This window comes from Pristis pectinata, chromosome 7 (genome assembly GCF_009764475.1).
Source record: "Pristis pectinata isolate sPriPec2 chromosome 7, sPriPec2.1.pri, whole genome shotgun sequence".
Lineage (NCBI taxonomy): Eukaryota > Metazoa > Chordata > Chondrichthyes > Rhinopristiformes > Pristidae > Pristis > Pristis pectinata.
In genome coordinates this window covers 20,925,295-20,938,062 of record NC_067411.1, presented here as the reverse complement: position 1 = coordinate 20,938,062, position 12,768 = coordinate 20,925,295, and the positions used below count along the sequence as shown (strand labels likewise).

The window sequence follows — 12,768 nt, the reverse complement described above, 5'->3', positions numbered from 1 at the left end:
ATTTGACCTTCCAAAGTGCAGGACCTCATACTTATCTGGATTAAAGCCCATCTGTCATTTTTCAGCCCATATTTCCAACAGGTCTATGTCCTGCTAAATCCTTTGACAATCTTTGTTATCCATAACTCTGCCAATTTTTGTATAGTATGTGAACTTACTAATCAGCCCACCTACATTGTGATGTATATAAATGACTTGGGCAACAAAGGTCCTAGACTGACCCTGGTGGATCACCACTAGTCACAGTCCTCAATCAGAATAACACCCCTTCATGACTATCTTCTACGGCCATGCTAATTTGGAATCCAATCTACCAATTGTCCATGAATCCCATGTACCTTAATCTTGTGGATCATTACAGTAATTGTAACCAGTGGTCTGACATATCAAAGTGTTTGGATAACTCATCTATTTCAAAATCTCTCCTTACCAACCATCAAGAATGTACTTCCTCCATTTTGTTACTTCCAGTGCACAGCTGATTATTTGCATTCACACAATTTCACTTGATGATACTGTAGATTCAAGCAATTCACTTTGCCCATCATCAACAGTGACTGCTCCCCAAGTTTAATATTGCAAATAACCAATTTATATTCAGTTCAATTCCACTTGTTAGCTGCCGGAGGTCCATTTGGCCACATAATGGAAAAACGACAAAAGGATGGATTCCAGACCTGAAACATTAACTGATTCTCTTTCCTTACTTGCTGAGTGTTTCCAACATTTTCTGCTTTCACCCATCTTCAACTTGCTTTGAAAAGCATACCCACCTTCAGCTAAAATTTGATAACGTCACTGATTATATCAAATGAGTATTTTAGATACATTGCCCTACTGAAGCCACAGAAAACCAGAACTAATCATGAACATGTACAAACCTTTAAGATGTATCCTTTGGAATGAAACGATTGCTGACTTAAGATAGATGACCCATTTTTCAAATGGTATTTAGTACGAGGTCATTCTCAGCTGTATTCATATAAGGGAGTCAAGAAAGGACTATGCAGAACATAGTCAATTAAATGGTCAACTATCTCAAATCCTGAAACCCAATACTCTTTTTGGATTTAATACAAGACAATGTAAAGGAATGGAGTTATTTCCTTGACAAGAAATTGGAAGGAAATAGCAACGTCATCTTTAGGACATTTTTTGCATACCACTTTAATGTTAGGTGTCCCATGTTAATTTTATTTTCCTGTTGATTTACAGTATGCAATTTATTACTGAGGCAAGTGAATTAACTGACAAAACCACTGACTAAAAATGTTTGCTTGATTTGATCAAATGACAAATGCTTACAAATTCAATCAAAATTTAAAGCTGTTGCAAATTACTCCTGGTCCATCTACACACATACTTCTTTCATTCTTCATGCAAATAGCATTAGAGGTCTTAATCAGAAGCCCATGTCCCCCTTTGCAACTTGCATAAGACTCAGCATATAAACAATAAACTTATCAAACGCATTAACAACAAGCTGTTAACGTCAAAAAAACATTAACTACACCAAAATATAGAAGACATTCAACTTTAAACACAAGTTTACCTTGAAACCAGAACTACAAACAATGGTAACCTTCGCCACACCAACCACATTTGGAACTCATTATCAATACCTATACCCAAGGCCAGAAACAGAGTCATACTCCTTCCACTTCATCCAGCAAAACAAAGCAACAAAAATCACTAAAAGAATGATTTCCACTGCAGGAATAAGACTCTTCCACACGACTAAGTATTCCTGTTTGTGATGGAACTTACATGTTAAAACATACTTTTCACCTGAGTGCAGTAACTTAACCTAGTTTGAGAAAGTCAGTAATAGCTACAAGCCCCCATTTCAGGCTCTCATGCCTGCTCCACAATTCAGCAAGTTGGCTGACCTTTTACTTTAGAACCACTTTCTTTACCAGCCTATATTCTTTCACTCCCTGAATATCCAGAACTTACGTTGCTCTCCATCTTGAACAGATTCAGAGGCTCAGCCTGAGCCTTCGCGGCCCTCTTGGGGAGAGAATTCCAAAGATTCACTACCTGCCAGGTGGAGACGTTTCTTCTCTACAAGCAGGCCCCAGGATACCACAGAGTTCGGTTCCTGAGAGCTGTTCATAACCCAAACTGTTTTCAATTCGGAAGTGAACAAAAACAGTGTGTGGCAGAGGATCACAGAAACAGCTGCGATGGGAGAGCGAGCAGGCACAGGAAGAGCGGCTGCCAGCCAGCCTCACTGACCAAGTATAAGTGAGTCTGCTCAGCACTCCCAGCTCTGTGTAGCTAAGCCTAGCTGCAATTGTTTGGGTGGGGGGGGCAGCGCGGGGAAGGGGAGATGGAGAGAGTACATGTGAAAATGCCCTATTGCCACCCACCAGATGATGTCTGCAGCAACCAGCAAATCTATTTCCATCCATCCCCACCAGTTTTGCAAGCACTCATACATACAGGCTGTCCATAAGTTTGGCATTCATAACCCGGGAGGACCTGTACTCAGTCCTGAATGGCTGGCCTTTTATTTTAAGACTGTGCCCACAGTTTTAGACACCAGCCAGAGGAAATATCATCAGTGCACCAACCCTATAAAAACCCCACAAAAATTTTCAATGAAATCACTGCACGTTGTTCAGTCCCAATCTGGTTAGCCTCTCATCATAGGACAATCCATCCTTCATCACCCCAGGAAGCAAACAGGTGAATATTTGCTCCCTCTATCCTTTCATCGCTAGGGGGGGACCAGACTTGTACACTATTTCAGCTGTGGTTCTTACCAGCTCCCTATGTTATCGCAGCAAGACTCCTTACTCTTGTACTCAAATCCACTTACAACAACAGGCCCGCACACCATTTGTCTTCCGAACGGTTTGCTGTACCTGCAAGTTAACTTTCTCATATTCCCTTACAACAGAGGTGACTGTTCAACTCAGCAAGTCAATGCAACCCTCAAAACTCATCAGTCCCATCTCCTAATTTCCCTGAAACCTTTTCTCTTTCACATGCATTGATCCTCCTCTCATCCTCCTACTTTGGGAGTAATTTACAGCAGCCAATTAACCAGTAGCATCTCTGGAATATGGGGAAAACCCAAGCTCATGAGAGAAAATTCGTGCAATCACAGGGAGAATGTGCAAACTCCACACAAATAGCACCTGAGGTCAGGGTCACTTAAGCTTTGAAGCAGCATCAGTAACCACTGCATCACTTTAGTAGCAGCACTAACTGCTGTTTTACTGTGCTGTCCCCAGTGATTGATGTTCAAGGACACCCATGTCCCTCTGAACACCATCATCACAAGATCACAGATCACAAGACAAGGGAGCAGAAGTAGGCCACTCAGCCCATCAAGTCTGCTCCAAAGAAAAGGGAAAAAAGAAAAAAAATGAGAAATGGGGGGGGGGGGGGGGGGGTGGGAGCCTGCTCCATGAGCAAACAAAAACTATTCTGACCCCAATTTCTGGCCTTATCCCCATATCCCTTGATACCTTCACTAATTAGATATCTATCTACCTATCTCCTCCTTAAACGCCTCCAATGACCTGGCCTTCACTGCTGTACGTGGCAAGGAATTCCATAAATTCACTATCCTCTGGCTAAAGAAATTTCTCCTCATCTCTGTTTTAAACCTGTACCCTCTAATTCTAAGATTGTGCCCTCTGGTCCTGGACTCACCCACCAAGGGAAACAGCCTAGCCACATCTACTCTGTCCTTTCCTATCAACATTTTAAATATTTCTATGAGGTCCCCTCTCATTCTTCTGTACTCCAGTGAGTACAGTCCAAGAGCCGACAAACGCTCCTCATACGTAAGCCCTTTCATTCTAGGAATCATCCTCGTAAATCTCCTCTGAACCCTCTCCAACATCAGCACATCCTTCCTAAGATGTGGGGCCCAAAACTGTACACAGTATTCCAAATGAGGCCTCACTAGTGCCCTGTAGAGCCTCATCAACACTTCCTTACTTTAAGACACTATACCTCTCGAAATGAATGCCAACATAGCATTCGCTTTCCTCACTGCCGATCCGACCTGGTGGTTAACCTTTAGGGTATCCTGCACGAGTACCCCCAAGTCCCTTTGTACTTCTGTACTTTGAATTTTCTCCCCTTCTAGATAATAATCTGCCCATTTATTTCTGTTTCCAAAGTGCACAACTGCACATTTCTCAACATTGGGTAAGGAAATGGCAGATGACATTCATTCTCCTAAACTATCTAGGTCTCTCTGCAACCTTCCTGTCTCCTCAATATTCTCTACTCCTCCACCTATCTTGGTGTCATCCGCAAACTTAGCCACAAAACCATTCACTCTATCATCAAAATTGTTAATGTACAGGGTAAAAAGAAGCAGCCCCAACACCGACCCCTGCGGAACACCACTAGTAACCGGTAGCCAACCAGAACAGGATCCTTTCATTCCCACCCTTTGCTTTCTGCCAACCAGCCAATGCTCCACCCATTCTGTTATCCTACCTGTAATTCCATGGTCTCTCATCTTATTAATCAGTCTCTTGCACGGCACCTTGTCGAAGGCCTTTTGAAAGTCTAAATACACAACATCTACCACCTCTCCCTTATCCACCATACCTGAGATTTCTTCAAAAAACTCCAATAGGTTGGTCAGGCAGGATCTTCCCCTCATGAAACCATGCTGGCTTGGACCTATCTTACCTTGCGCCTCTAGGTATTCCATAATATCATCCTTGAGGATCGATTCCAATAACATTCCCACCACCGACGTCAGACTAATAGGTCAGTAATTTCCTTTATGCTGCCTCCCACCTTTCTTATACAGTGGAACTACATTTGCGACCCTCCAGTCCTCCGGAACCATGCCGGAGTCTATCGATTCCTGGAAAATTATCACCAATGCCTCCGCTATCTCTAAAGCCACCTCCTTCAGAACCCAGGGATGCACCTCATCCGGTCCGGGAGACTTATCAGTCTTTAGTCCATTTAGTTTTCCTAGCACCTTCTCTCTAGTAATCTTAACTGAACTCAGTTCCATTCCTTGAGACCCCTGACTATCCAGTATATTGCTGATGTCCTCCACAGTGAAGACTGATGCAAAATACTCATTTAGTTCCTCTGCCATCTCTTTATCATCCATTATAATCTCTCCCGCACCATTATTGATTGGTCCTATATCAACCCGCATCTCTTTTTTACTCCTTATAGATTTGAAAAACTCTTAGTATCCTTTCGAATGTTATCTGCCAACTTCCTTTCATAATTCATCTTTTCTTTCCTAATGACCTCCTTAGTTTCTTTCTGCAGGTTTTTAAAAAGTTTCCCAGTCTTCTGTTTTCCCATTAATTTTTGCTTCCTTGTGATGACCTCCCTTTTGCTTTTATTTTAGCCTTCACCTCTCGTTATCCACATTTGTGCCTTTTTTCCATTCAAAACCTTTTTTCTTGGAATACATCTATCCTGCATTTTCCTCATTTCTTGTAGAAATTTCATCCATTTCTGCTCCACCATCCCTCCAGCCAGCTTACTCTTCCAATCAATTTGGGCCAGCTCCTCTCCCATGCCACTGTAATTTCCTTTGTTCCACTGAAATAGCGATACACCAGCTATCAGCTTCTCCTTCTCAAATTTGAAACTGAACTCAATCATATTGTGATCGCTAGTTCCTAATGGTTCCTTTACCTTTAGTTCCCTAATCACCTCCGGTTTGTTACACAGCACCCAATCCAAAACAGCCAATCCCCTGGTGGGCTCATCAACAAGTTGCTCCAAAAAGCCATCCCATAGACATTCCACAAACGCACTCTCCTGAGATCTACTGCCTTGCTGGATTTCCCAGTCCACCTTCATGTTAAAATCCCCCATAATTATCTTAACATTGTCACTCTGACACGCTTTTTCTATTTCTAACTGCAATTTATAGTCTACTTCCTGACTGCTTTCAGTCTTCCCTTTCATCTTTCAGTCTTCTCACCATTTCAAAGTAATTGTGATGCAGATGACCCCATTTTTCCACATTACATTCCATGTTTGTCCTGAAACATCTTGCATCTTTCTCAGAACTCACAGTGCCACCAGCTTTTTTTTTAAAAAAATCAACATCTTGGATACACACCACTTGGTCTCCTCATCCAAATAATTGACATAGATTGTGAACAACTGGGGCCCCAGCACTAAACCAGTAGACTACCAAATGCAAAATTAACCCACTTATTCCAACCCTGCATTCTATTCTATTATCCCCAATCCCACATGCTCTAATTATGTTGAATAATCTCTTATGTGGCATCTTATTGAAAGCCATCTGAAAGTCACTGAAAACACTGGTTCCCTTTATCTATTCTGCTATTTGCAACCTCAAAAAATTCCGAAGGATTTATCAAATACGACTTCCTTTTTATGAATCCATGTTGACTCCACCTAATATTTTCTAAGTGACCTGTTACCACTTCCTACTTAAATTCCTAGCATTCTCAATCCAACTGAGAGGCGAACTGGTCTGTAGCTCCCGTTTCACTCTCACTCCTTACTTCAATTAACAAACCACAGCAGAATGCTTAATAATCCAAGTTATAGAAGGATATAGCTAGAGTCACGAAGGGCACAAGCTTGTTCGCCATTTTCTTTTTAAATTAAACTGAGGAATGGAAGTTACAGTAGTGTTTTTATTGCCTACTGCTTGTTGCTCTGCAGACATTTTAAAAAAATGATCAAGAACAGGTTCCTCACCCAGGGAAATAGGTGACTCAATTGGAGTTTTTAAATAACAGTGTTGATTGTTAGTTCTGCAGTGCCAGTCTGCAAATATTCAGATTTATTCAATTCTACAGTTTACCATAATGGGCTTTGAATTCATATTTGGACTGCTTGTCCGGTGCATTACTCATTCAGCCATTGGGTCCTAATAGGACCATTTTACTTTAAGGATACTCACTGATGAGTTACCTGACACCAACTGAAGGGAATTATTTGTTGTGGTAAAATATTAACCATTCCAGGTAGAATAAAGAGGCCAGCCTGGTTAGTCAATTTTCATTAATAGTTTTAGGTATCAACACCAGGTCAGCACCTCTACTTCCTCAGGAGGGTAAGGAAATCCAGCACATCCCCGATGACCCTCACCAATTTTTATGTAAATACCATAGAAAGCATCCTATCTGGATGCATCATTGCTTGGTATGGCAACTGCTCTGCCTGAGACCGCAAGAAACTGCAGGGAGTTGTGGACACGGCTCAGCACGTCAGGAAAACCAGCCTCCCCTCCATAGACTGTCTACACTTCTCACTGCCTCAAAGCAGCCAACATAATCAAAGACCCCTCCCAACCCAGACATTCTCTCTTTGCCTTCTCCCATCAGGCAGAAGATACAGAAGACTGAAAGTACGTATTGTCAGGCTCAAGGACAGCTTCTATCCCGCTGTTATAAGACTATTGAATGGATCTCTTGTACAATAAGATGGACTCTTGACCTCAAAATCTACCTCATCATGGCCTTGCACCTTACTGTCTGCCTGCACTTTCTCTGTAACACGATATTCTGCATTATGTTATTGCTTTTCTCTTTGCTAATTTGCATGGATGGCATGCAAAACAAAGTTTTTCCACTATACCTTGATACATGTGTCAACAACAAACCAATTTATCAAATTAAGTTCACCGTGAAAAATTAGACATGCCTCCAATCTTTCATTGCTAGGTGAGACTGGGTTTAATAGCTGGGTCAACCCAAGAGGACAATTAGATAATTTACAAATTGACAAACCACAGTATAAACATCATACAGTGACTCAACAAGATGTGCAACTCCAGCACCATCTTTGCAATCCAATCAAGTTGTTGAGAAATGTGCAGTTGTACACTTTGGAAGCAGAAATAAGTGGGCAAATTATTATCTAGGAGGAGAGAAAATTCAAAGTACGGAAGTACAAAGGGACTTGGGGGTACTCGTGCAGGATACCTTAAAGGTTAACCACCAGGTCGGATCGGTGGTAAAGAAAGTGAATGCTATGTTGGCACTCATTTCGAGAGGTATAGTGTATAAAAGTAAGGAAGTGTTGATGAGGCTCTACGAGGCACTAGTGAGGGCTCATTTGGAATATTGTGCACAGTTTTGGGCCCCACATCTTAGGAAGGATGTGCTGATGTTGGAGAGGGTTCAGAGGAGATTTACGAGGATGATTCCAGGAATGAAAGGGCTTACGTACGAGGAGCGTTTGTCGGCTCTTGGACTGTACTCGCTGGAGTACAGAAGAATGAGAGGGGACCTCATAGCGACATTTAAAATGTTGATAGGAAAGGACAGAGTAGATGTGGCTAGGCTGTTTCCCTTGGTGGGTGAGTCCAGGACCAGAGGGCACAATCTTAGAATTAGAAGGTACAGTTTCAAAACAGAGATGAGGAAAAATTTCATTAGCCAGAGGGTGATGAACTTGTGGAACTCCTTGCCACGTACAGCAGTGGAGGCCAGATCAGTGGGGGTGTTCAAGGAGGAGATAGATAGATAGATAGATATCTAAATAGTCAGGATATCAAGGGATATGGGGATAAGGCCAGAAATTGGGATTAGAATAGGTTTTTTTTCTTTCCCCCATTCCCCATTTCTCATTTCTTTTTTCCCTTTCCTTGGAGCAGACTCGATGGGCCGAAGGACCTGCTTCTGCTCCCTTATCTTGTGAAGTCTCATCTCCAGCAGTCTTTCCCTAACAACTACCTCAAAAATCTAACAAATTAAATGAATTTACCCACAAGTTTGGCCTAACTGTGCCCAGTTTAATGCAATTTTACCAGTTCTGTCGAATCAGGGAACTTTGCACACAAAGATTATTAAGATCATTACACCTATTATTTTTGGAAGCATCTATTTTATCAGCTCCCCTTCCCTGTTCTTTCTCCATTTCAAATATACATTCAATTACTTTGTAAGAGTTGCTATTCTATTTTCTTACATCACCCTTTCATGGATATCACATCATGGCTTAATTTTTTTTAAAAAAAGTTTTCCCACCTGCTCTCTTAAATCAATACCCTCTTGATCCACTACCACATCTGTTGATCAAACTGTTCAAGATGGCACTTGAAGCAGTTAAGAGCTACAAGTGGTTCAGACATAATCGTAGCTCAAAAGGTGTGTTATACCTTCAGAGAGATTTTGGAACACATTCCCATCATTTCACAAAATCTTTGAATCATGGATAACCATATGTCACACCTTTTCCCCCCCAGGAGAAAAAGGGTTCATCAAGGTTTTTAGTTAGTTTTACATGAATTGGAATACAAATCCAAGAGGCCAGGTTTAATGCTGTAAATCCCAAAGTGATGTTAGCCTTCACAGAATACACAGGTAAAATAGTTGCCCGCCTGAATTGTGTATACTTGTTTAAAGTTTTGCCTTAACATTTTATACATCTAACATTAGAGTGATATTTCAACTGCGTTTTAAACGTCCTGCAACACAATCCCGTCTCCTACCCCTCCACCCACTAATATTACAATTCTGAAGGGCAAATAAATTATAGGAACTTGCTTATGCTGCGTTGTTCCAGACATAATTATAGTACGTATGCAAAGCACTTCTCTGGAATTTTACCCAATAACACAACAGAAACAAACATCGTAAAAGCAATGACAACGTCAAATATGTCCAAAGAACTGAATTAATTCACAGTCATACAGGTCTAAGGAACTGCAACCCAAAAGAAAAAAATCTTATAACCTTGTGTTAGTTCGAAGTACAAACACGACAAACTTAATTTGAGTGTCAAACTGCACGCATAACCTTGAAATCAACACTAGCGTGCACACATACCTGCACGGTAGTTCTCTAACAATTAAATAAAACTTACTTTTCTGCTGAGGCAGATGTAATTTCTGACTTCAAATGAATTTTTCAACCATTAGATATCTGGGGTGGGCAGGCGGGGAAACAAGGCGTAGAAAACGAGGTCAAGGTTTCGTAAGAGGAATACGTGTGAGTGTCTCTCTACGGGGAGGGAGGGGGCGAAATCAGGTTAACATTTGCTCGCTCTAGTCTTTTTGATGCTAAACCAATTATCCGAATAAGTAAATAGTGCACTTATCTTTCAACACCGTTACTGTGAACATACCAGCGTCGATGCAATAAGGGCCTGAGCCGAAGCAGCTTAAGTTAAACAAAGGGATCTCTGTATGATACGTTTAGACCTTGAACAGCTTCGACTGGTCCGGTTTAAACACCTAGATGTTTAAATAAAAAACACCAAACTTCCTTCTTTGCTTTCGAGATAAACAATTGGCGTTTCCTCCCGCGAAGGGGGGGGGGGGGGATGTTTGCCTTTTAAAAGCCGGCTGTTGGCGGGTGCTCACCAAGTTTCCCTCACAGCAGGCAGACGGGGCCGGGCCCTCTTCACACAAAACAAATCCCAAAACCCAAGCCATTTTTGTTTTTACCTTTCTTCACCACTGTTCCGGGCAGCCCGCTCCTTCATCGGCTTTCAACTTTAACCGGCAGCCAACACAATCCACAAACATCAGCCCTGGGCGGGGTTACGAGGGGTTAAACCGTGAGGGGAAGGGGAAACAATTTAAATGGAGGGGGGGAGGGAGGAAAGAAGAGGAGGAAGAGAGAAAGAAATAGAAAACCTCGCACTGACACTGAGGCAGCCCAGTTAAATCTTCGCGATGGCTTTGTAGGCAGAAGTTTCCAAGTTTTTTTTTTAAAAAGCCTCCCCCTCCCTTCACCCTATGATGCAACCAAGACCCTTTTTTTCCTGTCTCAGCTTAAAAAAGTAACTTTCTGTTCCCTCACTCGATTTAAAGGCTCTGTTCGCGCAAAATGATTGAATATGGAGTAAAAGACGCCGGGGAAGGAAGGCAGGGAGGGGGTGGGTAGAAGAAAAACGACCAAGTTACCGCTCCCCTTCAAAAGAAGGAAACCGCGGCGAATCCAGGGTATTCCCAACGCGTAAGTAGTAAAAGACTGCAACAAGGGGGGCGGGGAGGGGAGTGAGTTGGGGGGGAATGTCCCCTTCTCCTATTGTAATTCCACCTACGGGAAAGGGCTGCAGCTGTTCTTCTCCCAACCCTCTCCTCCCCAGGCCACTGTTTTTTTTAAATAATCCTGTCTTCTCTCTTAAGGTAACAGAATAAAGGTCGCCGCACCCAAATCCATCCGAAATGAATTTCGTTCTCTCTCTGCTAACGATGCAGACAATATCAGCAACACATCGCTCCAAACGGATCTGCGTGCACTAAACTCTCTAGAGCCCTGACAAAAAATAATTCTGTTTTGGAAAAAAAAACAAGAAAAGATGCAGTCACTACCAATCGCTGCGTCCTCTCCAGACAGCCAGCAGACAGAGCACACTGACCGAGGAGATGTTTAAGAAATGGGGGAGGGGGCTGGCGGGAGGCGCAGAGAGAAGTGAAGCAGAGAGAGAGAGAGAGAGAGAGAGCAAGATACACATGCACAGAAAGCAGCAGCGCCAGCTTGTTACAGCGGCCACAAAGCTACCAGCGGCAGAGCCTTGATTGACAGCTCCAGCAACCAGACAGCACGGCGCGCATTTAGCTGCTTATCAAACCCCAGCCCCAATCCTCCGGTCTCTCGGGTTGAATAGGGACTTCCTTCCACCTTCAGCTTCAAGTTTCATTTTCATGTGTTTTTTGGACTTGAAGAGTTTACTGCGGGGTTGAATTAAAATGTTGCTTTGTTGTAGCTAGTTAATTCTCATCTGCTCGGTGAACATTTCAAAGAAGCTGTTGTGGAATTTTAGGTGTGCCCACTCGCTTTATTGTGTTTCTTCGTTTCTCCACCCACAGTGTCACGGTTAATAATTCAAATCGAGTAACAACAGAGTTTCGTAGAAGTGTTGTGGAAAAAAAAGTTCGGGTTCAGTTCACTCCAAATACAAATTAAAATGCCATTATTTCATTTAAAACCAGAGGGAGTAAGCAATCGGCTCAGGTGATAACGACTGATTTTAAACTACTTTTGGAATACGTAGAATTGAACTTAGAGTTCACATTGCTTTGATCAGATTCATATGCTATTGTTCCGACCGCTATGACACTTCGGCTTACTTTGCTGAAGCCAGTTGAAATAATTCACGTCTATGATCGCTCACATCCGAGCTTGACAAAAGTGCCAAACGTCATAAATTAAAACAGAAAATACTGTAAATACTCAGTGGCTGCTTTTATCCGAACACTTTTTGTTTTTATTGCAGATTTTCAGCAACTGCAATGTTTTATTTTTGATTTTCATTTAATGCTAAATTTCACAAATGAAAATGATTAGAAGTAGCTTAAGCTGTTTTTATGTGATTTCACTGGGACCTCTTCCAGTTTATTTCTGTCGTTTCAATATTCTATTATGTAAATTGAATATAATACATTTACATGGATTTATCAAACAAAAACAAAACGTCATTGAAAATAAAATTAGTGTTCAGTAACAATAACCTAAAACTTCAACCGTTTCCTGGCTAATTTATCCATCACGTGTATCCATTTTTGTACCTTGCTTCTTATACATATCCTGATTATTTGCGTTACCAATATATGCAAAGTGACACTGAGTCAAGGAAATCACATTTATTAATAGTATTTGTCAATTTGATTAACATCAGTTTTGCGAATGACAACGACACAAAGAAACACTGCGGAAATCTAAAATAATTGCTGGAAATGCCAAGCGGGTCAAGCAGCATCTGTGGAGGGAGAAAGAGAACTAACCCTTCGGGTTGATGACCTTTTACCAGAAGTGTTTAATTCAGTTCTGATGGGTTACTGACCTCAAACAGTGACTCTGTTTCCCTTTCTGCGAA

General features: G+C 41.8%; 1 protein-coding gene across 6 annotated transcripts in view; it reads right to left on the bottom strand.

The window, feature by feature from the left end:
* The window catches only part of erbin (erbb2 interacting protein), a 178,186-nt gene extending 167,657 nt beyond the window's left edge, over positions 1-10,529 (bottom strand). Inside the window, exon 1 of one of the 6 annotated variants that reach the window (XM_052019332.1) lies at positions 10,391-10,529. Coding sequence is in view for 2 of the 6 variants with exons in the window: in XM_052019331.1 (XP_051875291.1) it covers positions 10,307-10,378 (72 nt within the window). In the remaining 4 variants the exon portion in view is untranslated. The other 5 variants (XM_052019334.1, XM_052019331.1, XM_052019337.1 and 2 more) reach the window with 5 other exon arrangements.
* Between the last annotated feature and the right edge of the window lie 2,239 nt (positions 10,530-12,768).